This window comes from Dreissena polymorpha, chromosome 16, assembly GCF_020536995.1.
Source record: "Dreissena polymorpha isolate Duluth1 chromosome 16, UMN_Dpol_1.0, whole genome shotgun sequence".
Taxonomy (NCBI): domain Eukaryota; kingdom Metazoa; phylum Mollusca; class Bivalvia; order Myida; family Dreissenidae; genus Dreissena; species Dreissena polymorpha.
In genome coordinates this window covers 22,880,013-22,907,102 of record NC_068370.1, presented here as the reverse complement: position 1 = coordinate 22,907,102, position 27,090 = coordinate 22,880,013, and the positions used below count along the sequence as shown (strand labels likewise).

The following is a 27,090-nucleotide window of genomic DNA, read 5'->3' as shown; positions in this document are numbered from 1 at the left end:
GTAACACACCCGTCTGAAGTCCACATTCCGCTGTATGTATCTCTGCCAAACAAACACATGAAATACTTTTGGGATCTTCAGCGGTTACATTACCATGTCATGGTTACCAGTGTGCTTCTCAACGGTATATATTACTTATCTAGAGTTGGTAATCTCGATTTGATTAACACACTGGGCATTGTGTGGATGAAAAAGGACAAGAATGAATTGTATAATGTTTTACACAGAACTCTATGTTCTATGAAACGACATCAAAAAAGATAAAATTAGAATCATATAACCGCAACATGGACAGTGGAATACGATGAGGTTTTAAGTTGATCAATTTAATTGGTAAATATATATTAGCGTAATGTATAATATCGATGATGTGCGTCTTATTGTTTTATCTTAATAATAAACAAAAATACTCATACATTTTTCAGTGGACTGCCATGATGATAACTTATCGAACAGCAATCGAAAGATTCATATGGAAGTTATTTTTGTCTAAATACTTACTGTGGATCAAATGACCATCGGATACATTTCGTAGTATTTAAATCGGTTATTTTGACCTGAAAAATTTGAACACTTGAATAGATTTAATGAAGAACTACGAGCAACAAATTTTATCGCTTGTTGGTAATTGTGTATGGCTCAAACGTACAATGTTAATTATTTAAAGGTGCGTATAGCACAGTTGTATCTGTTGGTCAACATGAAGATTCACAACTGTGAAGGATAACATAAACAGGTCTATATTTCTCGGAAATAGCCTGATATCATTGTTGTAAATCAAACACGTTTTGTCTGTAATCAAACTAAAATATATATAATACCTGTGGATTGTGCTTAATGATGACTCTAACAGTTGAGATGTATTTTTTCCTCGGTTCCTTGTACACGGGCGCCATTGAATACATCCGGGATACAGGATCAAATTTCATTCTATTTATTGCAAAACCACACAAGTTCTATAAATATTGACCGGTTAAATTGTATTTTAAACACACATAGTTTTAAAATGAGTAATGTTCTGTCGTCAGTATAAGTTATAATATGAACGTTTGACAAAATAAGATTGAAAATGCCGGCACAACTTAATTCTTTTAAATTAGACGCCGAGTTAAAATCGATTCGTATTTATACTGTTTTTGAGCAAGAGCAAAAGAAACACATGTCTTTTTGACGCATTGCTTAGAATATATATGCTTATAGTTGGTAATGAAGGACCAACATTGACAAAGCTTCACGAAACATATTTCTGATGCAAACACATGTAAAGACCTGTAAATGCGGTATGTATTTGGAACAATGAACAGCCTCAGTTATGTAAAACACGAGTCGAGAAAAATACATCGCATTTATTTTTGTTTAAGTAGCAATTGAACAATGCCAGCTAATATTTCAATAAGTGACGATACCTTAGTCAGGCTTTTCAGCCACGTGACATAAAACATATCAATCGTACCTAGACTCGTTCCTCATTGCCTCGTCCCTGTATAACAATAAGTCGGCTAGAAAGTTTGTCGTGACGGAGTACACCTGCTCTGTTACATCGTCTTAAATGACAACGCAAACATGTTCATTGGTGTTAATGCATTCAAACATTTAGTGTGCTACAGGTGTTATTTTTTAATAAGTACTTACACCAACAGTTTTTTTATAACTGAATAATCGTGAAACAGATGACAGTTACTTCATTCTGAATAAATGGAGTTATAAATTCAAATCATGATAAGTGCAAAACATATTTGAAAACACATTTGAAGCTTAATTTAGGCTAACCGTATCTCACTTCTTGATGTGTGATGTCGTTGTCATCGATGCCAAATCTTACCAGCATTACTGTATCTACTTTGCTTTCTAAAATATATTAAATATAAAAATAAGTATTACTATTTTACGACTGGCTTTAACGATTACAATTTAAAATATAACCGAGCTTTTATGCACAAAAGATGTGTACATTCAAACAGAGGTAGTGGGATCAACCGATGTCGCAATATCCATACAATTATCACAAACCTCTATTTACCTGACCGATCAGTTTGATACTCATTTATTGCAGGATAAAGTCTTAACACATTGAAGCCTAAGGAAGTATTTACTCTGAGAGTGCGAGCTTGACTTGAGACATTGCATTTAGTCGGATTCCCTTACTTTTACCGATGCAAGTTTAGATACATTTATTTTAAAACGCTTATTGCATATCTATTCGTGTGTTGCTTAGAACGTGGCTTAATGATTAGTTAATTGCGAGATCAAAAGAGACATCGATAAAAAGATACATAGATAATAGCTTGTTTCAGCTGAATATCCAAACATCTACCCTAAAGATCTTTACTGTAATGAGTCGTGTTCATCGTTAACGGATGCTGCATTCATAAACTTACATCCTACTAGTGTTGACAATAAAACCAGCGTACATTACAAACGAGATTATTTACATTTCGATATTAAATTTTTTAGCCACATTTGTTAAGACTAAGGGTGGATGCCTTTTTTTTCACTTGATTTTCTTTTCACGAATGATTTTCGGCCCATTGGCCGAGATGATTATCTTTGCCCGAAAAAAATGAATAACGGCCCGCTCGCGACGTCGATTTGTTAATATTTACAGTAGCGATATGTAATATTATCAATTGCAACTATCATCAGTTGACTAAAACAGCTATACAATAACACTGTGTCTCACCTATTAAATCGTTGTACGAAATGTGCTGGAGGTTGTCGTACATCATCAAATTGATGGCTCCGGAGATCAGAATATTGATGGTTGCAATAGTACTCGGTCCGGCCATTATATCACGCTTTTCATCGGGCGTCGCTGTGGAAGCGCGATGCAAGATGGCACCAATTACCTCCGCAACCCTCTGTTACACATTGTTTAACATGAATTATATACAAATAAAACAATTATGGTGTAAAACATTGATTTGGTATTTGGTCTTCACAAGTATGTGTGACTGTTTTGAAGCGGCTACGATATTTGAAGTAAGTGTTGAATGCATATAAGTTTATTTAGTGAGGTTTAGAAATCCTAACCCTCTAGCATAGGCAAGTGGTTCAGAACTTCGTTCCAAGCAAATAAACTTATCAGTTAACACACTTGCCTGCTATACATGTATATCTATCAAATCATGTTTGCATTCTTCTGTATAAAGTGCGCGATAAAATAAAAGATAACGACCGAAAACACACCTAATTTATCAAATGACGTGATTGACATAAAAGATACATGACTATTTTGCGCGTTTTGAATACAGGAACCTGTGTCAGATGGTGTGTTATCTTCTTAATGAAAGTATGATAAAGGTATACAATAACAAAACAACGCGTAATTAAATTATATCGCTGTAATGCAAGAGATGCAGTGTAAACTGTAAAATATCTCATACCAGTGCCTCTATTTTATTGAGGAACCTGTGTCAGATGGGGTGTTATCTTCTTAATGATAGTATGATAAATGTATACTTTGATAAAAGTATAACGTAATTAAATTACATCGCGGTAATGCAAGAGATGTAGTGTAAACTGTATAATATCTCATACCAGTGCCTCTATTTTATTGTCTCCAGAATTAAGCTGGGGAAAGGAGAGCATGTGGCTGATGAGCTCCTCAAGGATTCCGGCGACCATATCGATGTCGCCCGAGTAGAAAGTGACGTTCCTCTTCGTGAGGGCAAAGTTGTACAGATCGTCAAATATTTTAGTGATGTTGTTTTTCTGATAGCCGTTTTTTAGCAACAGTACCTAAATAAGACGACATACACAGTATTGAGTATTGTGTGTCTGGTTATGGCCAATATGTGTTTTTCATTTTTAACGTAACATATATTATTAAATTCAAGTGTACCTCTTGCTTTTACAAGTTGTCTGACCTACATTATTTATTCCAATATGACCAAATACAATCTAGAGCATTCTTATATGTTGCATTGTTTATTCCTACCTCATCATGCAGGTAAATCAACATAAGGGACTGACACTTGGAGAAGTTTGGTTTCTCCCATTTGCAGATGCGCGTTACAGAATCACATTTGCAATCGCGCTTGGCGTTTCCTGAAATAACAAATGCTTGAATGTACAAAATACAAGCGGGCTCTTCCGGGTTACGATTCGGCAGTTATATTAATTAATGTTGTGATTTTAACAATAATATAGACTGATCAAAAACTAAAGCTTGTGTGCAAAAACGATTATTAAAAAATATATATATATATTTTCTATCAGATAACTGATGTTTAAAACAATCGTTTGTTAATTTAACAATCTTTTTATTTTTAATACGTAGCCAAACGTGTACGTTATATGATTATTTTTTTATTGTTTTATTTGTCGAAAGCACTTTGCTATAATATCATTCCAGTCGTTAAAATTTAGTCAGAACCATTTCTATCAATTACAAAATACAACAATTACCAAGTCAAGCAAAAACAACACATTCATCCATATATATGACAAATTAATATTGTTAGTACCACCGAAAAAATAAAAATATCAATAACGAAGCTATGATGCAAATGCTTTCAAAAGGATATTTATGTTAATACATTACCGAACGGAAGAAAACTATAAATACTTTACTATGAAAGAATATTTTGCAAATGCATAAAATTCACGAGAATTTAACTGATTTTTATTCCGAGAAAGTGGCATTAACATCATACGGCAGGCTTTCTTTGGTATTAAAAACCTATTTATAAACCAAAATCCCATATGGACGTTAAATAGCAATTAATGTATTGTAAATTGCTTGTACTTATTAAATGTGCTCATTAATATGACCACTTACTTTATGAATAATAAACACGAGGCAATGTTGAAAATAGGAGTTCATCTTTAGAATACGATAAAAAGGACCTGAGATGAGAAAAAGCATAACCCGGTCAAATTAATCCGAGGCGCATACACATACCCATTAAACAACCAACCGTAAACATATAAATACATTTCTTACAACAAGGTTTAACTTATAAATAATATATATACATTTCTTATAAGCGGTTGAACTTCTATTTCCAATTATTTTCATTAAGACATGTTTGATTATTTTTGCAGACAATATTCCCGCTGTGTTTTGATGGCCAAGATTCGCGGAAAAAATCATTGTAGAAAGCTGTGAGGAGGAAACAAAAGCGATCACCCAACAATGTTGACAGCAAAGCGATCACCCAACAATTTTGATCAGAAAAGCGAACACCCAACAATTTTGACAGCAAAGCGATCACCCAACAATTTTGACAGCAAAGCGATCAACCAACATTTTTGACAGCAAAGCGATCACCCAACAATGTTGACAGTGTAACAGTTAGTACCAAAGACACTTTAAATCAACAAATTGTTAATTGTAGCAACTGATACATCGCATAGTTCATGACGTTAAAAGCATCAAAGATTTTGTCAAATGTAATATATATTGTAAACAACTGGACAAAACTTAATTCACAGTCAAATACAAAAGCAATGACATTAGTGACGTAAAGACCACAAATTCTCGTCACATTACTATTAAGAAGATATTTTCGTCGTTCTTAGCAATACACATAAGCTTATTTAACTGGCAATACTCCGTTTTACTATCATGCTTTTGAAGGCTGCCATCAGTGTATCTTTGCAGAAATTGCCGTGTGTGTCATGGAAACACGCTGCTTATCGAACCTTTGCATTATACATTCAAGAAAGAAAGCTTACTGGCTCGCACAGGATGTGGACATGTCTGGCTAATGAAAATAAAGCGATCGAGACCTTCGAACAACACGATCTGACTGTTCTGGAGTTGTCCCTTGTCGGCTTGATTGTATTTATCATGCATGTTAAAACGTAAAACTTGTGTTATACATATAATTAGTATTAAATATATCTTAATATATAATTTATCATACGACTATTAAAGACTGGTAATGTTGTCTTTAACTTGGAAAGTGTTATTGAAGTGAGACAGTTTGTAGGTTCCCAAGGGCTTACACTGAAATGCACGCATCGAGCACTCAATTGAATGCCCACACATATTTCAAGTCTTTATGCACACCATTATGTATCTGGGCATACCGTTGTGCCTTTATCTTTGTAAAGCTGCTAAATGCATTTTAGCTTGCATAATGTGAGTGAACGTGACATTCACGCAAACGTGAAAGAGGTCAATATTATAAGCTACATGTACCACCTGAAACAGCATCTAGATTGAGATCTGATATAAACAAACCAAAGCGTGTTTAAAATACGGTATTTCTACATTTCCTGTTTTTAACATAATGTTTGAAGTGAGGCAAGAGTTACCAACGATTTATTGGTTTACATATTCTTATAAGTAATTTACATATTCTTATAAGTAATAAGCAATTCATACAGGATATTATTGGAACAAAGCAACGGATTCTTTTGTTGTAATTAATCTAAGCTAAAAACACTATGATGTTTTGGTTTAAATATGCATCGGAACATGTTCGATATTTTATGTGTAACGAGATAATTCTTTATCGGAAATTCCGATAGTGTTTTTGTAGAATATTCGTTAGTAAAATGTAGGAAAATTCATCATAAATAATTGTAAATTACAGTTTGATCTATCCCTGTGAATATTTGTTGTAGTTAGCTCGGATATTATTTAGCAAAGTCACTGATTATGACCTTTTCAGTATATTGTAAAGCAACTCCAAGCGACTTATGCTTGAAGTCTAATTAAACAATGTAAGCAAACTACTTTTTACTTGTATACACACAGACACACACACACACACACACCTCATAAAAAACAGTATACAACGGCGTTCTAAGATAGCGTTTCCCATTCCTTTGAAAAGACTATAAACATAATTTCCACTATGTCATAAAACTATATAAGCACAAAGACTATAAGTAAGTGCAATGACAACACCATATCACACGGTTATTAATATGAACATCCTAATGCAACATATAACATAACATTGGGGTCAATATACATAATAATTCGATGCATTTTTATGGACCAGCAAATTAAGGCATTATATACAGAGGGGGTAATCACGCGACAAACAAGATGGCGACGCCCATGCCGAAGCTGGTATTTTTCGTCGATTTATACCGTTTATTACTTGTATTTTTTTATTCCGATCACTTTCCAGCCATATTAGGAAGAAAGTTACTGGCTTTTATTTCATAGTAATATTCGCTATATATCTCGACTTTAATCGGTGCGAAATTTCTTAGCAGAATGACCTAATAAGCGCTCCACTAAGAACATTTGCGGGGAGTAAAGTCGAGATTTAAAGCGAATTTAAATACGAAATAAACGCTTATCACCTTTTGAATGATATGGCTGGAAAGTAATTAAGGGTATAAAACGGCGAAATATAACTGTCTCGGTATGGACGTCGCCATCTTGACTATCACGTGATTACCCCCTCTGATACACATGATTAAATAATCACATTAATCAAAGCAATAATTAAAGTCCATTAAAGGACGCAAACTTTTAATTAAACAATAAGACAAAAATTAAGTACGCCCATTTTATCGCCACGACACAATTTGCAATCAAATACCACAATACCATACAAGCGCAATGACTAATTCTCACGAAACTACTTAATGTAGCTGTTTTATTTACTTTATATCAGGCTTTTTTAGAATACAATTATTAATACATATAATACAATTTTCATTAGCAGAGCGATTCGTTTTATAAAATACAATATTGCGAAATATGTGTGATTTATTGTATTATTTGACTCCAGAATCTAGTCATTCAAATTTGAATTGCCGATATAAATCACCCTCGAGATGAACAAAACGAGTACATCATTTAGTGCTATGGCAAGAGTAGGTTCGTGAGCCCTGTTCACAATCCTCTCTTGTGAACGTTTTCTTACCGACATCAACCACTCCGAGCCTATAACTGCCAATCAGGTATTCCCCTTGTCAAAGTGAACATCAATAGTGTATTGTATTAACATATAGAATCTTACAGTGACACACCAGAAATGTGTCACAGACACTGACGCTCCCATTTCACATGCTTATACACAGAAGACAATACACTACATATTTTCTTCAGTTGGCGAATAAGGCCATAATTTTGCCAAAACCTGTCGTTATCAAATTTCCTTTCTCTATGACAATCTACACATAAAGGTCATTTAACTGCGAACTTTTGATGGAAATCCACACAAAAGTCGATTTGGAGTTTAAAACACTGATTTTTGTGACAATGTCTTATTTTGTGCCAAAAAAACTTCAGAGAATTTATCTGTCAAAAACACGTTGTCGATTAAAATTGTTTAACACTGCACGTTGAGTGCATTCAATGTGAAAGTTTGAGCCAGATTTTCTTTGTAGCTACAAACAGGAGTTTAATGCAGATAATTTCGGAGGTATCTACTACAGTTGAAAATCTTTTTTTCAGGGCCATACGTCTGATAAAACTCGTAGCAGCAAGGTTTCATTTTGTAAAAGATCATGAACACAAACAAGGTCATCAAACTGTAGACGTTTGAGCGAGAGCATCTAAAAAGTTACAGAGGCGTTCCAAACACACCTTTTCAGACGTGCTAAATTGATCATAATAAGTTTTGACACATAATTATACAATGTGTGTGTAACTTGGACGGGCAGTTTTAATATAATACAACTGATATAATAAAAGAAGCATTCGAGTAATTGACCAAAGATCAAATATAAGATGCAGAGAGTGACCAAATATCAGGTACATAGAGTAACCGGTGCAGCAAAAGGCACGTTCAAAGCTTGTTGAACTAAATACTTTTGTGAAGCAAATGTTCAAGCAAAACACGCCCATGTACACGTGTGGATATGTGTTTTAATTGTCTAAGTCGCTGTTATGTATTTATTGTTATCTGGGACGTTTAAGTCCTTGGTGCAAACTTACATGAAATAACTGGCGATTATATTAAAAAATTAACTATAAAACGCACTTGTCATGTCATTGTTTATATGTAATTCATATAAATAAGAATCTGGTTATAGAAGAAATACACCTATAATTACCTCCGAACTCTGTCGGGCATCTTTTCACGTCAAAATGACCTGCGGAAGTATTGGACCACGTGACCAAGCCTTCGGTTTCTTCTGTGCAAAAACTGGATAAATCGGCGTCTTCTATGTAACAAAACAACGATGTCAAGGGGTTTATCAATTTGATATTTGTTTTGGGTCAGCACGAAAGTGCAAGTTGTTTGCGTTATTATTAGAAAGTGTGTGTTACAAAATAACTAAATATTCATTACATATGGTATGAAACTTTAAATAAATAATAACCTAGCGTTAAAAATAAAAGTTATAATATTGTGCTTTGATTTGGTAAATCAAGAGGTACATTACATTTTTGACGTTGCTCTACGGAACATGGGTAATATATACACAGTTTTTTGTACCTATATGAATACATCAATTATTAATACAAGGCAATTCAGTTCATGACTGAGCGTGTTATACCATTTTACCGACACACAAAAATCATGAAATAGATCATACTAGGTACGACAAACAAATACGCCGTGGCGCTCGCTGCTCCAGCTTCGTTGGTGACCTTGCATGTGTACTCTGCCGTCTTTGTAGCCTTAGTGACTGCCAACAGAAGACCCGTTGGATACATATCTTCCGTGTACTCCAACCTCGCATTCGTGTCAATCTTTATTCCGTTCTGAAATGCGAACAGAAAAAATGTTTGGTCTGTTTACGAGTTAACTTGAATAAAAATATCTTTGTCTTGAGTCAACAAATCTTTCGATATACTTCGAAAATACGAATCTTCTTTTTTTCATGATTTCTTGGACATCACTCGACACATTAACATACCCATTTTGCATTCATGTATTGTAAATTCAACTGTTCCGTCAATGCAAAATAGGAACATTGCATCGTCATAAGAAAATCTGATTACAACTTACGTTTGAAAACATAAAAAGAGTATCTATTTAACATATTGAATAACAAGTGTTTGTTGTACATGTTTGTAGATGTCGGTGTACATTAAATTTACTTAAAGAGTTATAATAGAAAGAAATCATTACTACGTGAGAAATAAATATTCGATCATTTAATAAAAACAACACATTTGTATGCTGTCCATGCATAACAAAACTACACAATACAATCTTAATCGGTATACGATTGTCTATAAGGTCAACATCAGCGTGTTAAATGACCGCATAAATGATTCAAACGTTTGCTTTCACACTTGTGGAGGGAAAAAAAGAGTCACAGCCTTTGTGTCGATGTAGATAAATTATGGTTTGTTTGTCTAAGTTTATAACAAATGTATGCTTAACATCTTCTTCGCGAATTTTAATGTGTTGGGAAAAAGTTCGGACAATCGTCACTGTTATCGAATTTTCTTTAAGCAATACAAGTGTTAATATTATAGCAATTTATAATCCGAATCAAATACTGGAGTATTTCAACAACATTAAAACACGCTCTGACGAAGATTCCCTATTTCTATTTAAACGTGTTTCTGATGCCTTTCTAAACGGCTGAAAAACGTACTTCGAAGGGCGGTTTAATGTTCACCACACAATAACGTCACGCCGCCAAGAAAATATTTGCGTAGTTAAATATTATTCTTTCGGTATGTTAAGCATGTATACAACATAAGTGGAAGAGTTGTAAGGGTGTGGATAGTTATCGTAGACAAAGATATAATAAAATTGAAATAATTCATGGTTTATGGGTTTCGACGCGTTTTAACGCACTCGTTGATTGAGTGAAATGGTATTCCACTCGCCCAGAGAGCACTTGAAATTCACCGTAACGCAATCAATACATTTGAAATGAAACCCATCGGAGAGCACAGCTATGTAAAGTTCCTTATAAATTCTATCAAAAAGCATATTACAGGCTTGGCGAAAGTGGAAAAAAGCTGCCGGTCATCCGGACAGGCATTTCAGAAAATGTGCCGGTCCGGACAAAATTGAGCCGGACCGAAAAAACAACTAGAAAATTCAAAGATGGCAGCGATCACATCTTGATCGTTTTATTCAACCGTCCCTTAAACCGATTTTAATCGCTTAGAGGCTAAGCGACACCGGCAGCTAATTGGTGTTAATATGTTGTGTAATGTCAATATAGGTGCGAAAAATTCGCGTGTCAGTGTTTATTACATGCACAATGTATTCCCTATCAGCGGTTCGGTGCGCTAATTTCAATAACGTAAGTGCAAGCCGAATAATTATCAAATTATAATTATTCAAAACGATTAAAACATTATTGCATGTACTTTGATGAAATTGCAGTTCGGAGCAGACCGGCTGTTAAATATACTGCGCACAGTATAAAACAAGTTTCCTGACATTTAATTATCATTTTAGTATAAAGGCATTACTTTTTCAGAACGTGTACGAGAAATTAATTAAATAATCAAGAGGATTCATTTACATGCTAACGCAATGTAATTGTTAACAGAGATTCATTTTCATTTTTGCCTGGTATCAGAAAGTCCCCGGGAAGCACGATTTTTACATGACACTGTGTATGATGCAATATAACAGTTCTTTGTACATGTAACGTATTGCATTCAATCTAAATTTAAATTCGCTCGTCCAATGAAAGCTCTGCCCCATAATGCACTGTACTCTTTACACTTCTGAAAAATGGCGTTTGCAAATGGTTGTGTTATCACTAGAACATTGTTTATACTTAATAAACAACCTTTTTAAAAGCCATGCTTCATAAAGAATTTTTATATTTTATGATATTTTAATGTCCTTATCTACTCGAAAAATATGTCAAAGCTATCAAGATCTTTTTTGTTAGAAGGCAGTTGCCGATTTTTCGACTGAGTTTGAAGTAGGTGTTGTGTAACCAATTGGATTTGCTAATTGTACGTAACAAACCTTTTGCAAACATCAAAACAATGAGCGATTTCATTTTCATGATGTAGTAAGGGGTTTGCTCTTCGAATTTTCAACTTTGAAAAAAAAAGATTTGTTTGTAGTCATTTCACATTTTGCCGGTCGCCAGGACCGGCATTCTTGTTAATCCTGCCGGACCAAATGAAAATCTGCCGGTCAGGACCGGCGGACCGGCAATTTCGCCAAGCCTGTATTATAAAATACTTATCATTGTTATAATTTCATGATAAGGTAAATGTGCATACCTTGTACCATTCGTACTTAAACAGCAGCCAACTGTCGTCGGGAGACATGCAATATATGGTCAACGCCTCCCCATGCTGGACACTAATGGACATAGGATCCAGCTGGACCTGAGGGTAATTGTTTACTGTGACCTTTAACGTCTTCGTTTGAACTTCATCAAAATCTATTGCTTTGCACGTAAAAACGCCTGCGAAAATAAACATTCAACCTTTTGATACAATATAATAATTATAGTAACTACAATTATAAGATTAGATCTACATAAAATCAATTAACAAGCGAGGCAACGCAAAAAAACCCACATATATTAGCGAGATGATCACGTTTATGTGCCGAAAAATATTTAAAAAAATGTCGTAATGTCGTAAATCCATCGACAGAAAATGCATATGAGCTATAAGTAACCAATCAATTACACACAAAAAACAGATGATGACAAAAGTGCTCGATAGAAAAAGAAAAATCAATTCACGAGTGGCATTGATAAAAATCATTATTATACCACATATAAATATATATATAATATAAAATATGTGAACAAATTAAATTCCGCGATGTAACAATTTTTTCCTAGCTTAAGAATACTGAGTCCCATCTTTTCGTCGGCTGAAAGAGGGCATTTATCCATTAATTAGCAAATTACCCTGATCAATAGGGAAAACTACATCCAGGTTAAGATTTGCCAGATGCAGGTTATGCACCTGGTCCTGAATCACAGTTTCCCAGGCATTACGCAATGTCAAGCTCGTGTCCAAGCGCGCATCGTCCTTGTACCACTCGAACCTGATACCATTGGACCCTTTGGCCGCACAAACCAAGGTGAGCATCTTCCCCCGAAGTGTCATGTGTTTATTCGAGTTGTCCGTATTGACGAACTCACTGATATACAATTCTGCGTTGTGAGAAATAAAACGGAAAATATCAAAACCTTTTTATGTCAAGCATATTATAAGTTCATTATTTCTATGCACTTAAAAAAATACTACCGTATTAACAATTGATATATCCATTAAACCAACGTCTGTAAATGTGTATTTATTTTAGCAGTTCCGCAGAAACATACATTAATGGTTTCTTACAAAAGCAATTAGAATTTCCGCAAAAAACTTGGAATTAAACATTGTTACATAGAGAAGTTTTACTACATATGCTTTTTATCCTTTGCCCTATCATGTAAGTATCGACTTGATTTTGATTTTAAATGATTATTATATTACCTGTAACGTATAAACCTCATGATAATATCGGCTATTAATGTGTAACACGTATTTGTTCTTATAATTGATACATATTTTCAGTTAATAACTGAAACAAATAGATACTGACTTGGTAACTAAAGCTTTGCAAACAGACACAAGTTACCATGGTTTCGTTCGATCTTGGTATCCGTGTGTGCGAACTCAATGCCCGCGACGTCAACGGTACCTATGAGTGCCTTGATGGCGCCAGGGACTTGAACGTCTTCAGTCACGACGATGTAGAAAGAAAAATGTAGGTGGCTGACCAATACATCGAAGCTAAATGAAAAATGAACGACACATACATTTACTTGTGACCAGGCATTTTGCGTTAAATTATATACACGTTGCAGAGTAAGTAAAATTTAAAACCGAGTTTCTGAATGGTTAACAATTATATATCTTTTTATGACGGTAACACAATCCATCAATTTGTAAGAATTAACCAACCCGTGCTTATGATATTTGAAGTTTCATTCAAATCCTGCAATTTCTTTTACAAAAAGCGTTTTTATTGAACTGACACCAAATTTAATTTTTAGACACCTTCAGAGCTGGGAATCGTTATTTTCTGCACCGTACTTTGCCTCAACAATATCGATCTTTGAAAATAATACAGTTTATAAAGCAAATTAATTACATGAAGGTAATTCATTTGATAGTCTATGAGTTTGACAATAACGGTGAAATTATAAAAACGGTGTGTCAGTACAGTATCAATAGCATGCAATCCGACGCTCTCAAACCATGCACTTTGGACTGTGATGATTGTCTTCTGTATTGATATTTTTATATAGTTGATACATATACGCTCTCTTTGGATAACACTTCATTTTAAAACTAAACTTACTAATAAACTTTACAACAAATAAGTGCTAGAACACGCATCGGCAGCCCTTACTTTTATGAATATAATTCTGGATTTTATTTCTGAAATTAATACAACAAAAGTTACAAACGAGTTTTATCATACGATGAAAAGACTAAACTTGAATAGCATTAGCCAACAGGAACACTTTTTTATGAATCTTATGCAATGAATAAAATCGTATTTTTGGTATAAGGACAATTACACAACTATCCACTTACATGAAGTCATGTATCCTTAGTTTAGTTAAGGAACTTAACCCACTTGAAATCAGTGACGTCGATAACTGAAATAAATTAACAACAAAAACGTATGTACATGTACCTTTCACAACCTGTGATTTATTTTAAGAGGGCATTGATTCTAGCACACAGTCAGGCTGCGCAAACGGATATATTTTGTTGCATAAAATTAAAAATGTCTGCTAAAATGTCTGCACATACTTACTCAACCACTGACCTTATATTCTTCTAGAATATTATTGTCCAATTTCAAAAGTAGTTATTTGTATACTACACTTCATATGGTGTGGTACATACGCCATCCACAAAACGCCATCTCCGAACAATAAATCTCCTACTGACGCAATAAAATAACATCTTAAGGGACGTTTTTTCATAATAAAAAGCTCATTAATAGGATTTACGTCCTACATTATAAAGATTTATGGGACACTCTACTTGTTAATTGCATTATATCACAAATGAGAAAAACTGTATGATACACTATTTAATTATGCGAAGAATCCGTCAAAGCCCACAGTTTTCCATATTATTGCACATGTGTTAAATAATGTAATTGAATTCAATGAAGACTTTTCACTAATATAATATGATATTATAACCAAAGTAAAACTTCAGTTGTGTCAGACTTAGATAACCTTTCAGAGGTTCTTCGTAAAATGAAATAAACACAGTACCACAATTAGACACAAGACAACAATACATGAAGAATACATATATACTAATGAATGAAATGTGACCAATGATTAACACTTGGCTCAGTTTTATATAGAAAATACATTATCGCATGATAAGTGTAAAACGATGTACATGTAGACATCCAAACAGTATTTGCAGGATATCATCATTTGGTCTATTGTTAACACAAATATAAGTGTGTAATCATGATATAGCATGCTTAACTTTATTCCGGTTGCATATCATTTTTACTTATGTGTTCAACAAGGAAGGAATTGTATCATTGAAATCGGAACTGATACTCTAGCAGTCTTCTTTTATTTCATAGCATGTTGGTGTAAAATGTGTGTCCACTACAAAAATATCCAGAATGCAAAACAACATCAACAACATATGTTCACTTTTTGCTGCTCCTATTTTAATTTGGTGTATTATTATTGAAGCCCTGCATGGGTTATAATGTAATTTTGTCATAACGAATGCATAGATTTTTTTAAACGCATTGGGAGTGCTAACTATAAATACCTAACATTCTTGCAAATTCTAATTTTCTGCAAACTAATAGCGCGTAAGAGTACAAATTAATTCTCGATGACAGACAGTTCATATCGGGTTTCCGGGGGAGGTGTTGATACTAGTATTGTTTGAGAATGATTTCGGGCGGATTTACTTCCTTGCGATTTATAAGTAAGACCCTACTAAGCTCTGAATAATACAATAATAATTATGTTGGATATAACATAATAGCAATGTAAAATAAAATTAATAAAACGCGACGATATCATGTCAAGTATACGTGGACAATAATTCATAATACCACTTAATGTTCTTTCTTTTAGCAAGAACATACTATCAAACATATTAGCAATATGATCCGTCCTTAAATGGGCATTATGTTTGTGGTTACTCAAGTAGAACACGAAAAACATATTCACGCATATAAATTATATAAGAATGTTGAGCCATAACGAATCATAGATAACATATATACTGTACTGTGAACACTTTTGTTATATTCTACACTATTTTGGGGGTTGTGTCGTTAGTCTTTTCAAGCAAAGCATCACCTGCGCGCAGTTCAATACTATAATAATTGTACTGGAGCATCTCAAAGCGAAAACATTTTACAGTATCTCAAAATATGTCAAAGCCAAATTATTGTAATGATAGTGACCGTTCCAGAGACATCTTGATCATATGATTAAAGTAGTAAAAAAAAGCCTACTTTGAAATGTTCTACAACCACAGCAAAGGGCACTTGTCATAAGTTTTTTTTTTCTCCGTAAATGTAGAAATATGACATTATCTTAATGTAATGTTAATTTCAACACTAAGTTTATGTACACTTAAAATTATACATTTTTTTAAATACTACAGACACTCGATTCGAAAAGGGGGGAATATGTGTTAAGGATCAAAGAGCATTGAACTCCACTGATGGTCTTCATTTACTTTGTTGAAGAAACAAGAAAACAGATTGGATTAATTAAGAAGCTCCGCTGGTGAACTCATGTATATTATTTGAAAAAACACTTTCAAAATTATCAAGAAATCACTTATTTAAGCAATTTGTTATTGTATATGCACTTGAAAATAAACATTTGACATCTCAAACACTGCAGGGCAGCGATAGTTTTCAACATTGGCATTACAAAAGTTCCTTACGAATTCATGTAAATGCAAGCTTTCTTGATAGTCTAATACTAAGATTGCGGATGAAAACATTTCGTAGTATTGTTTTCTTATATTCCAGGTACATATGTATGCATATGTGAGTTAATGTCAATTTTCTTAAGGGTCACGCATGTGTTGTTCGAAGAATCTAGGCTTCAAGTTGTTTTTAGTGGCGACCGACCAATCTGTGGAACAATACGGCGTTCGCGAATCAATTCTTCCAATGCACAGAGTGTTACGCATATATAACCTTTATGTCACCTATAGGAAACATAAAAAGGTACAATACGCTATTAGGTCATATATTTTCCTTGACTTTGGAATGACATCATCATTACAAATGAAAATCAAAAAGTCCATCATGTTTAAAAACCTCTAGGAAGTGCTTTAACATTTGAGTTGCGTTTATTCACTCGAAAAAAAAGTGTACGTTCGTGTTTATTTCAAAGGTCGATAAATAAATCATTATTTTATTGAAGAAATCATATATTGCATTTATAATATGATTCCAATCATAGCTAAGCCCTAAAAGAATTACCATATTCACCGATTTTGTGAAAGGTAAATGCGCTTCGGACAATGTTAAAACTGACATTAATATCGACGTAAGTGGCTTGAATGAGGTTTATTTAGCCTGCACAAATTAAAAGAATACTTAAGTATTCGTATTTCGAAAACTATGAGGTTTATCTTGTATTTATCCTGGTTTAAACGAAAAATGCTTTGCATTGGTCATTCCAATCCGTTGGCTGAAAAGGTAAGCATTTAAATAGTGTGTTAACGTATTGCCATATATTGTATATGGAATTTCTCACTTTACTAGACTATGCATACGATGTGAGAATTGGATATATACGTTAAATGCCTTCGAACAAGCAAATCGCGTTAAAAAAAATAGTTTTCTTATTTCATCGGTTTACAAATCGTTGTCGTTCTTCCGCATAAATGGGTTTATAATTTTAAAGAATATCCGCACAATTTGATATCGTCAGTAGAATGATTTAAAAGTGTATTTGATTTATTTCGAATCACAAGGTGGAAGCTAGTATTTCACATTCCGCATCGGCGACACAGACAAACGCTTAGTAGTGCGGTGTTTTTTCTCAAAAAGGCAGTTTGAACGGTGGGGAAGGGGTTAGGAAAGATGTATCATGACGCTTGCGAACAGCCGCGGTAAAGCAACACTGCGGGTTGAGATGGACATCGCGGCAGGCCACACGTATCGCGGCGATCCGCGCTAACATCGAGGTTTTCATTATTATTTAGTTTATATTATTAACAACTAATACCATGTAAAAAAACACAAAACATGCATGAAGTTTTAATAGTCAGTAATTAAAATAATGCCGCGGTTGTTTGCAGCGACATTTTTCGCGTATCGCAGCGGTCAACGGTATGCTGTGTTATTTCATTGGTTAATAGTTTGCCTTACGAACTAATCGGCTTTTCAAACCTGCTACTTTACGCAGGTGCATATACAAGTATCTTTTGAATACGATTAATATGTATAAAGCGTTCATTTAGGGACGTTGAACAAGATTTTAATTCGTGCAAACAGTATAAAAATAGATCAAGTGGCTCATACGCAGTACAACCTCAGGCTTTTGAGGATTAAGGTCCATCCGTTAAATATACTTATTGCGGCAAATATGAATAAAACTATCGTTTGGCGTAAAACTCGTCTGGTTACGTCACGTACCCAATTAAAGTACCAAGTCCTGTACATTTAAATTGATATTGTTAGATACTTTTGTGTTGTATGTTTACATTTTTTTTCAATTATTTGATTATGGTTACGTTAAGGTTAAAATAAAACTAGACAAGTATACATTTATGTTTTGTCTGTTGATTCAATTTTTGAATCTATACGATACGCATGCACACTCTAATAGTATTGTTTATATGATAACATTTGTAGTTATTTTGTCTTTGATTATAACATTTATTTCGTGTAACGTCTACAATAAAATATAAATTAAATACGTTTAACTATACACTCCTTTATGCAAATAAACTTATTAGAAATTTATCAAGTATACTGAAATAATGTTTCCAACTGTGTTCTTATTTCCTATCATGGATGGTCCCGAAGAGCAAATGGTAATAATGATTTCTCTTCTGATAATACACGCTAGTTTAGAGTTTCATCATGCTATCATGTGTATCTACTTGATGTCAATCGAGTTTCCAAGAATCTTCTACTTAAGGTATTAGATCGGGGATCTTGACTTCAACCCATATATAGGCCAAACTGTAGAAGGCTTCGGAGACAGTCACACAGTGTCTCTGAGGACCGGTTTGCCGTAAACTTAGAATTGTTGATCTGAGTCCATGATTATAATAACCATTTATTTGATAACATTTTATAAAGCGACGTCTTACATGAACTTATGATTGCATTTGTTGACAATGTCATGTATAAGACACATGTCGTTGGTATGGGTCAGTGATTTGGTGTTATTATGCATCCGAATACTTCCATCTTAACTGAAATTGTTTCTATGTTTTAATATATAGACATTGATCAAACTAGTCCGAAATGCAATCCTTACTTGCGTCTGCAGGTAAACTACTTACGGGAAAACTTGATGAACAATCCAAACTTTAGTTATCGATTGCAAACTGTTAATATATTATCAGCAACAGTTCCTTGGATTCAATTTTCATTAAATGTAATGTTACAGTATGTCTGCATGTAAGCAAACTTCAAACACAATTATAAAACCAACTCCATCCCAACGGATGATTTTTTAGCGTAAACGTTTCTCTACGATAAGTAATAAGGACTATATCTATAACATTGATAATAAAGAAATCCACCTACACAAATATATCCGCTGATTATTTAACAGTTTCTATTTACATTCCAAGAAATTCTCACATACCGTGACAGTTTCGATCCACCATTTTAAATCTTCATCAGACTGTGACTTAGTGGAAATGCACGTCACAGGGGGGGGAGTTACTGCCGGAATGGTTCCCAGCAGTAAACAAAGACCTGTAGATGGGGCACAGTTGGTAGCCCCCCTCGTCCCTGTTCATAACCCGTCTCTCCTTAGCTATCGAAACCGATACCCTAAGTTTTCTGAGTGCGGTTTTGTTTTCCCTATCAATCACTTTCACCCCCTCCCAGTCATTGACATGGTTGTGCCTAGCTATATGGTTTGTAACTGCACTAGAGTGTTCTGTTGCTTCTGATTCTCTCCTTCCTGACCGCGTGAAAACTTGTGGGCTGTTTTTTGGCATCTTGTTTTTGCTCATTCATCCGAGTACCAAGTTTGCGACCTGTTTCATCTATGTACACAGTTTCACAATTCTTGCACGGGATCTTGTATACACAGCCACACACCTCTTCTGTCAGCGTCTTGTCCTTAGGATGTACGAGAAAGCGTCTGAGAGTACTGTGTCGTCGCATTCGTACACTTATGTTGTGCTTTCTGTAGACTCGCGCCAGCGCCTCTGATACATTTTTCACATAGGGAATGACTACCATACCCTTCGACTTATTCTTGGTTTTATCCCTTTCTTTCCTCCTTTTACCCTTCCCCTCTTGCTTTTCTAATAACTTCGTTTCCGTGTCTTTAACCACTTTGTTTATTGTCCATTGTCGTTATCCACACACTTTCAAAGCTCCCCTAATGTGGTCAAGTTCCTTTTTCTGATCCTCTTTATCCGTCACTATAGTAAACATATGTCGACTAGAGTTCTTACCACACTCAATTTGTGAGATAACGGATGGTGGGAGTCGAATTGCAGATATTGATCTGTATGGGTAGGTTTCCTGTAAACAAATAACTTCACCGATCCGTCCTCCTTTCTCACAATCAAAGAGTCCAGAAATGTTATCTTGCCCTCAGCTTCCTCCTCGTTTGTGAATTTGATACTGCCTGTAGTATCCACTGTATTCAAGTGCTCTGTCAACTGATATACATACCCTTTCTTCACAATCTCTATATATCCGCTGAGTTATTGAATAAAACCTCTGCATGTATAATTAGCAAGAGTGTGGTTTCAAGCACACGTTAACCTGTTGTTTGTTTTTCTAAATAATAAAAGAATTGTTTTTCGAAAAAGCCCACTGCACTAGGTCAAAGATATTTGCTCGGGTCAGTGACCTCCATGTTAATCCCGAGGACAGGTGTGAAACTTCAAAAATGCCTGTATCGGTAATATAGATATTTATTTGATTTACACATATTCTCTGAAACATTCCATGCTGAGAAAAAACCTTAACCGATATTTTGTATAGGCATTTAACACATATGTTAAGTTTGCTTTCAATTTCTTTTGTAAATCATAAAGACATAATTATGGAAGATTTGTACGCAAACGGCAACTTGAATTTTCAAATAACAAAAAAGGGGCATACTTCATATAAAGTAAAAGTCAGAGTCATGGACCTTGGTCGGTGATCTAAATAAATGACCCAAAACACATGTGTGAAGACTTATAATAAAACCTGTTGATAACTGTTGCACATTTACATAACCAGAGCATTACGCATTAGCCGAATGCCGACTCATTCATTTGTGGAGTTGTATAGTTTGGAATAATCTGTAAATAGTCGAGCTAACAACACACACGCATTTAGTTGTAAAGGAAACCAAACATTTGATGAAGTAATTGGTTCCATGCCCCATATTTTTGGACGCGTTTCTGTCAGTCATTGTCACACTTCCCATTTACCAGTGTCTGATTGAGATGTGCCAATTCGTTTCTAGACGATAACGGGGATATATAACATATATTGTGGCGGCAAGTTATAATCTCTTCAGTCTGGCATTTGAAGAAATGAATGATGCGAACATAATCTTGCATTAACCCTAATTACAAATTTCTAATACCCAAAAGACGACGTCAAAGACCTTTACAAATCGCCAGTTTCCAGTTTCCGTCCTCCGAAATATTCCTTTCGTTAAAGAACATTGACCTCTTATATATAAGACTATAAGAGATACCATCAATTTACGTTAATAAATTAATAGTCTATTATTACCAACGTGTAACGTCGAATGATCACTGACCTTTCTTGCTTTTTCTTCGTTGCATTAGCGGCCTTATTATTTTTGTTAAGGGAAAATTGAAGGCCCGTGCCTACAAGTCTAAAATGGAGCTTCATACTATAATAAGGATTTTCTAAAATCTTATATTCATATATCATACTAGTATTAGTTTAATACTATATATGCTTAAATTCATCATATAAACAGTCTGATTTATTTAAAAAATGACTTCTTTTAAAGACCTTCACATATATTTTTGAGTTTTTGAATACGACTTTTGCTACTGTTTAATATAGACAGACAGACATACAGACATATAGATTATTTACGTCTCACTTTCGCACACGATATTACAGATACACATATTAAAATATGGTAAAAATAAAAGACACATGTACAAAACCACTCAGTATGAGTTATGAGAGATACACCTAAATCATTTGTTTAAAATGTGACAGAAAACAAAACACGCTAGTACAATAAGAATCACATATTTACAAAATATTCCCTATCTATACAAGGTATTTTGTCTGGTGTCTAGTATATCCTGACCAGCTTTTCACTGTATTTAACGATTTCGTCATTAGATAGTTTGTAACAGAAGTTGTTATCATCACTATACTCAGTGAGATCCGGATTTATTTCAAATATTTTTATGAACAACTTTTCTCTAATATCTCTATAGAGATTACATGACATAAGTACATGATATTCGTCTTCCACTTGGTTTATACAGTTAAAACAATTGTTCATTTGGTACAATTTCTTGATATCGTCCAGTTTCTATTTTAAGTGGTGCTACACCACAACGGAATTTAGCAAATGCACTTCTATGGGACCTAGGTATAATATTATTTTTAACATAAGCCTCAGTGTTATGTGTTTGCTTAAACAGCTTATATGTTCTAAGTTTGTTTCCTCCTCTGCCATGAGCAGCTTTTTCTCTGTTTATATTATTTAACCAAACAGCCTTATAGTCATTAAATAGATAATCAATACAGTTATTGGTAATATATTTGCGTTCAGATGTCGAATAGATTATACTGATGTCCAGCGGTACTTTCATACATATCTTTTGGTGCAAAATCTTTTTGTGGTGTCTTTTAATGTAAGACCATTTAAACACTTCGTCGTTGATACGGTTATTGTCCATACTACTTAACCGGAACCAGTGTGTTAGGACCGACTTCCAAGGCCGTGCATTTGGGGGGAGCCAATCTATATCTCCAGTTTTTCCCGCGTAAGGTGTATATTTTCCCACTCCGAGGTAGAAATGATACGCTCTATGATGTACGGCAGTGATAGAGGCATAGTCCTGGGTTCCCTATATTGCTGCCCCATAGAACAGTTTTGTATAGATATTATACGGCATTCCACCAAGTGATTTGAATTTTGATATAAGCAGCCCTAAGGCTCGAGTCGCCGACTTAGCGACATACTTGGCCGTTACACTATAGTCTAGAAAGTCTTACAAAACAAGTCCGAGATATCGATATTCAGCAACACATTGTAGTTCATTGTTGTTACATGTGAATCTATAATTTGTTTTCACAACAGTTTCATTTCGGAAATGCATTATTTTACTTTTGTTTGTATTTATAGTCATTTTATTGGAGGTACACCACGATCCTAAGATATCAAGGAAACTCTGTAGGTCACTCTTAGTCTCGGCAATGAGTACTAGGTCATCCGCGTAAAGTAAGTGGTTAATAGTCGTTTCTTCTATATGTTAAAATCGACGAATTGAGAAAATCATTAAACCACTAGCTGACATTTCACTTGTATAAACTTAACCATCTTATTTTGTTTTGGTCTTGCTATCTTGACGATAGTCGGAATAGAGGGAAACACTACCTTAGCGACTTGCATCTATCTCTGATATATTTTTATCATAAAATGAAGAGACACACACTTGCCTAATTTGACATGCTGAAGAAACACTCCATAAATGAACGTGCGGATAATGTGTACTAACTTACCGATTGTCTTAGATCATCCAACGTTCGATTCATCTCGCTTTTATTTTGAGCTTCCGAGAAAGAGACTTGGACTTTGATGTCATAGCGGTACCGATCTACATCTAAAACGAGATAAAATACTATGCATTAATAAATTGCACATCCGAGAAAATCAGAACATGCAAAAAAATGAAACGACACAAATTAATTATTCTTTTTTTCAACACAATTATCGGTTTATGATACACTCAGTTGTTTAACATGTCTTCACGGCCATGCTTTGTTCATACACATGTACGTATTTTGTAAAATCAGCATAATTACTTATAGACTCGACTCAGTATCTGTTTGCAAACAAGGGCATACATGTATCACCATTGTTATGGTTTGCTACTCAACCATAATGTTCAACAAATCGTTTTGACATCTGCCAACACCATTTTAAAGTGACACACTGTAAAGAGATGTTATATGAGCCCAAACTGTAAAATTTTCATGGTAAGTGTGCTTTGTACAATACTAGTACATTTCGTTCAAATATTACGTATTTTATGCTATTTGATGTATCATCATTTTATATATTTACGATGAATCAATTAGTTTCACTTCGGACAAAACAATGAAAAAATTATCCAATGATATTTCTGTTGACGTACCCATATTATATTGTGAAACAGGTACGCAAACAGAATAGTTATGAATATAGGTAGTAATAAGTGCGTGCGTTGACTTTGTAGATCACAAAACTGAGATGAATGGCTATTTACATATATATGCAATGGCTTAACGGATTTGTGATACGTTAAGCACGTCTTTGGCCCTTTTTGTTTAATTGCATATCGCCGATTATTATTCGGCGATGGTTATGCGCCGAAATTTTAATAAAATTGAAATGAATACATTACGTTAATCATAAGATAAATGGTTACATTTATCTATAGCAAATTGTCCCTAGACAGAAAGAAAAGTTTTTTATTAAAATGTATTGTTGGCTTTAATGAATACATAGCATTCTGCACACGAAACTTCGTTTAAAGAGCTGCTCCTTAAATAAATAAATAAAATCTGTTTATTTCTTGTTTAAAATATTATTAATTTTATCAGGGAGAATTAGTCTTAAAAGCAGTCTCCACAACGTTCAGTGGTTGTATTGTTGAATTTAATTCAATTAGTGTTCGCAGCACAGCATAATGGAGAAAACGACACGTCTAAGGCTTGTTCTATGTTTATATGCAATAGCTGTCAAAGGAAAGACATTAGTTATATGCAAACATATTCAGCACATTTGTATCGAGGATATTTTAATTTGGTCAGATGTCATAAACATTTAAATTTAATCTAAAACCATTTTGTTATCGACTTTTCAGAAAATTGTCCTGAACAACCAGTCATTTAAAATCTGAGCTGTATCCAAATACTATGCACACGACTAATAATCTAAGAGCAGATGATGACCTATGTAGCTGAGAAATTATGTGGTAAATAAACGTAAAGCTTAGCTAGAAGTTGTACAGGTATTTTCAGCTAATCTGGCAAGTATTACTTTTGTTTTGTTTTTGCGATTTAACTATTCACTTCAAATTACAATGTTTCTTTTGATCATAAGGTAGTATTGCAGCGTTGTTATGTTTTCCTTTGATATATAACCATAAGCAACTATCTTCTAAAAATGTTTTTGAAACATGCAAAGCATAACTTTACAATTAATGTTTTTTCAACAAAACCGGCGTTTTGACTTTAAAAACGTGCATTTAATTTTGAAGATCAAACCGGAGGTTAAGACACTCTTATAACAGTTCCCTAGATAAAGAAAGTCATAAAATCAATGTGGTGAATAAACCATCCAAGCACACGCTTGATTTTTACCAATGCAACTCCTTGTAGAAGTCATCATGCATTTTTAATCATTAAATTGATTAATTTTGCCTAACTTTTATCAGAATGCTAGGGAAATGATAAGGCAAAATAAGACGTGAAAGCAATTGTAAAGCGGAAATTGATTAAGTTACTTCAATGTTTATACGTGATAAAAAATGCTGAACGTTAAAATTAGTTTTATTTTATTTGTTGAATTTGTGAATTATTGTGTTCAGTAATCGTTAAAACCATTTTATGTGTGTTATTTGTAATATCCTCAATATATATTGATATTGGCAATAGGTGATAGTTATAAATCTCAACGACGCGCAGAACAATACATTCCTTGGAGATACCAATACCATGTAATAATACATTTATCGTAAGTCACTTTTCCATACAACTGATAGACAATGACACTATTTACTTATGCAACATAGGCAAACATGGGTTTAAGAATATACATGACATTATCGCATGGACATTTGGCGTTTGCTTTGTCTATGTATACCAAATGAAGGCATCAACCCGGATTAAGTACATCGTTTCAAGTTCTAAAAAGCTTATGTTCTTAGAAACCTATTAAGAAATGCTGTAACTGCAATCAGTATGCTCGAGAATTGGTTTAACCAGTGATAAATAAGTGGAACACATACAAATGCCACACGGCTATTATAAGGATTACACACTTATGTGGCCTAAAATTTTGTGTATTAATTAATATTGATGTGGCACATGTGCACATAATTGTAAAAGTAGTTTGTATACATAAAGTCAAGTTGACGTCCTAAAAAGGTCTATTATTAACGATTCTGTAACCGGTGAATAGCCTTGTGATACTAAATATGTATTTCCAAAGTATTGTTCATCGTTAACAGTTTGTTGACATCTACAAATAGTTATCCACGTCGCTTCCACTTTGCATGAACGTAGTTATTAAAATCATAAAAAATATTTAAAGTATGGACATTAAGAGGCTCTTTACGCTTCTATGTAACACTCACGTTAGGTAGATGTTATACTAAATCATCCTATTTCATCATACACAATTGCTGTCGTTGTCGATTGATAATGACCACGGGTCACAGTTTTTTTTTAACTAAATGCAACCAGCGGACAGTACATATATGACAGACGGAACATGAATTTAATAATACGAAAGCAAAAAGTATTATTGTGAATAAGCAATATCTTGGATGTTAAATTAAGACAATAAATATATACCATTTATACTTTTGATTCCTTGGCTATTTGATAATATGTCATATATCATGATTCAAAAGGAAATATAAATATTAAAGTAATAAAATACACATGCAATACTCAATAAAATATCCTTAACGAAAACTGAACAAGTAAATACATTACAACTTATTCGTGGCTCTATGAAGCAATGAAAAGTACAAACTAGAAATTTTATTTCACAAGCTTAGCTGTATTGTAATACAATTAGCGTAATGCATGAACATAGGTTTCACTTGTTGAATGG

General features: G+C 34.0%; 1 protein-coding gene and 1 long non-coding RNA gene across 2 annotated transcripts in view; both read right to left on the bottom strand.

The window, feature by feature from the left end:
• LOC127861711 (uncharacterized) overlaps window positions 1-27,090 on the bottom strand; it is a 57,902-nt gene that overhangs the window by 9,340 nt on the left and 21,472 nt on the right. The window contains exons 3-10 of the mRNA XM_052400398.1: window positions 20,057-20,242; window positions 12,727-12,975; window positions 12,083-12,270; window positions 9,460-9,628; window positions 3,938-4,047; window positions 3,538-3,738; window positions 2,681-2,858; window positions 1,454-1,544 (exon numbers count right to left, since the gene is read on the bottom strand). Of these exons, the coding sequence (XP_052256358.1) occupies window positions 1,454-1,544; window positions 2,681-2,858; window positions 3,538-3,738; window positions 3,938-4,047; window positions 9,460-9,628; window positions 12,083-12,270; window positions 12,727-12,975; window positions 20,057-20,242 (1,372 nt within the window). The remainder of the gene's footprint in view (window positions 1-1,453; window positions 1,545-2,680; window positions 2,859-3,537; window positions 3,739-3,937; window positions 4,048-9,459; window positions 9,629-12,082; window positions 12,271-12,726; window positions 12,976-20,056; window positions 20,243-27,090) is intronic.
• Window positions 13,517-23,827, bottom strand: LOC127862635 (uncharacterized). Its single transcript, XR_008040713.1, has 3 exons — window positions 23,766-23,827; window positions 14,411-14,475; window positions 13,517-13,600 (listed from the first exon to the last, which is right to left on the bottom strand). It is a non-coding gene; the product is annotated as an uncharacterized LOC127862635 (long non-coding RNA).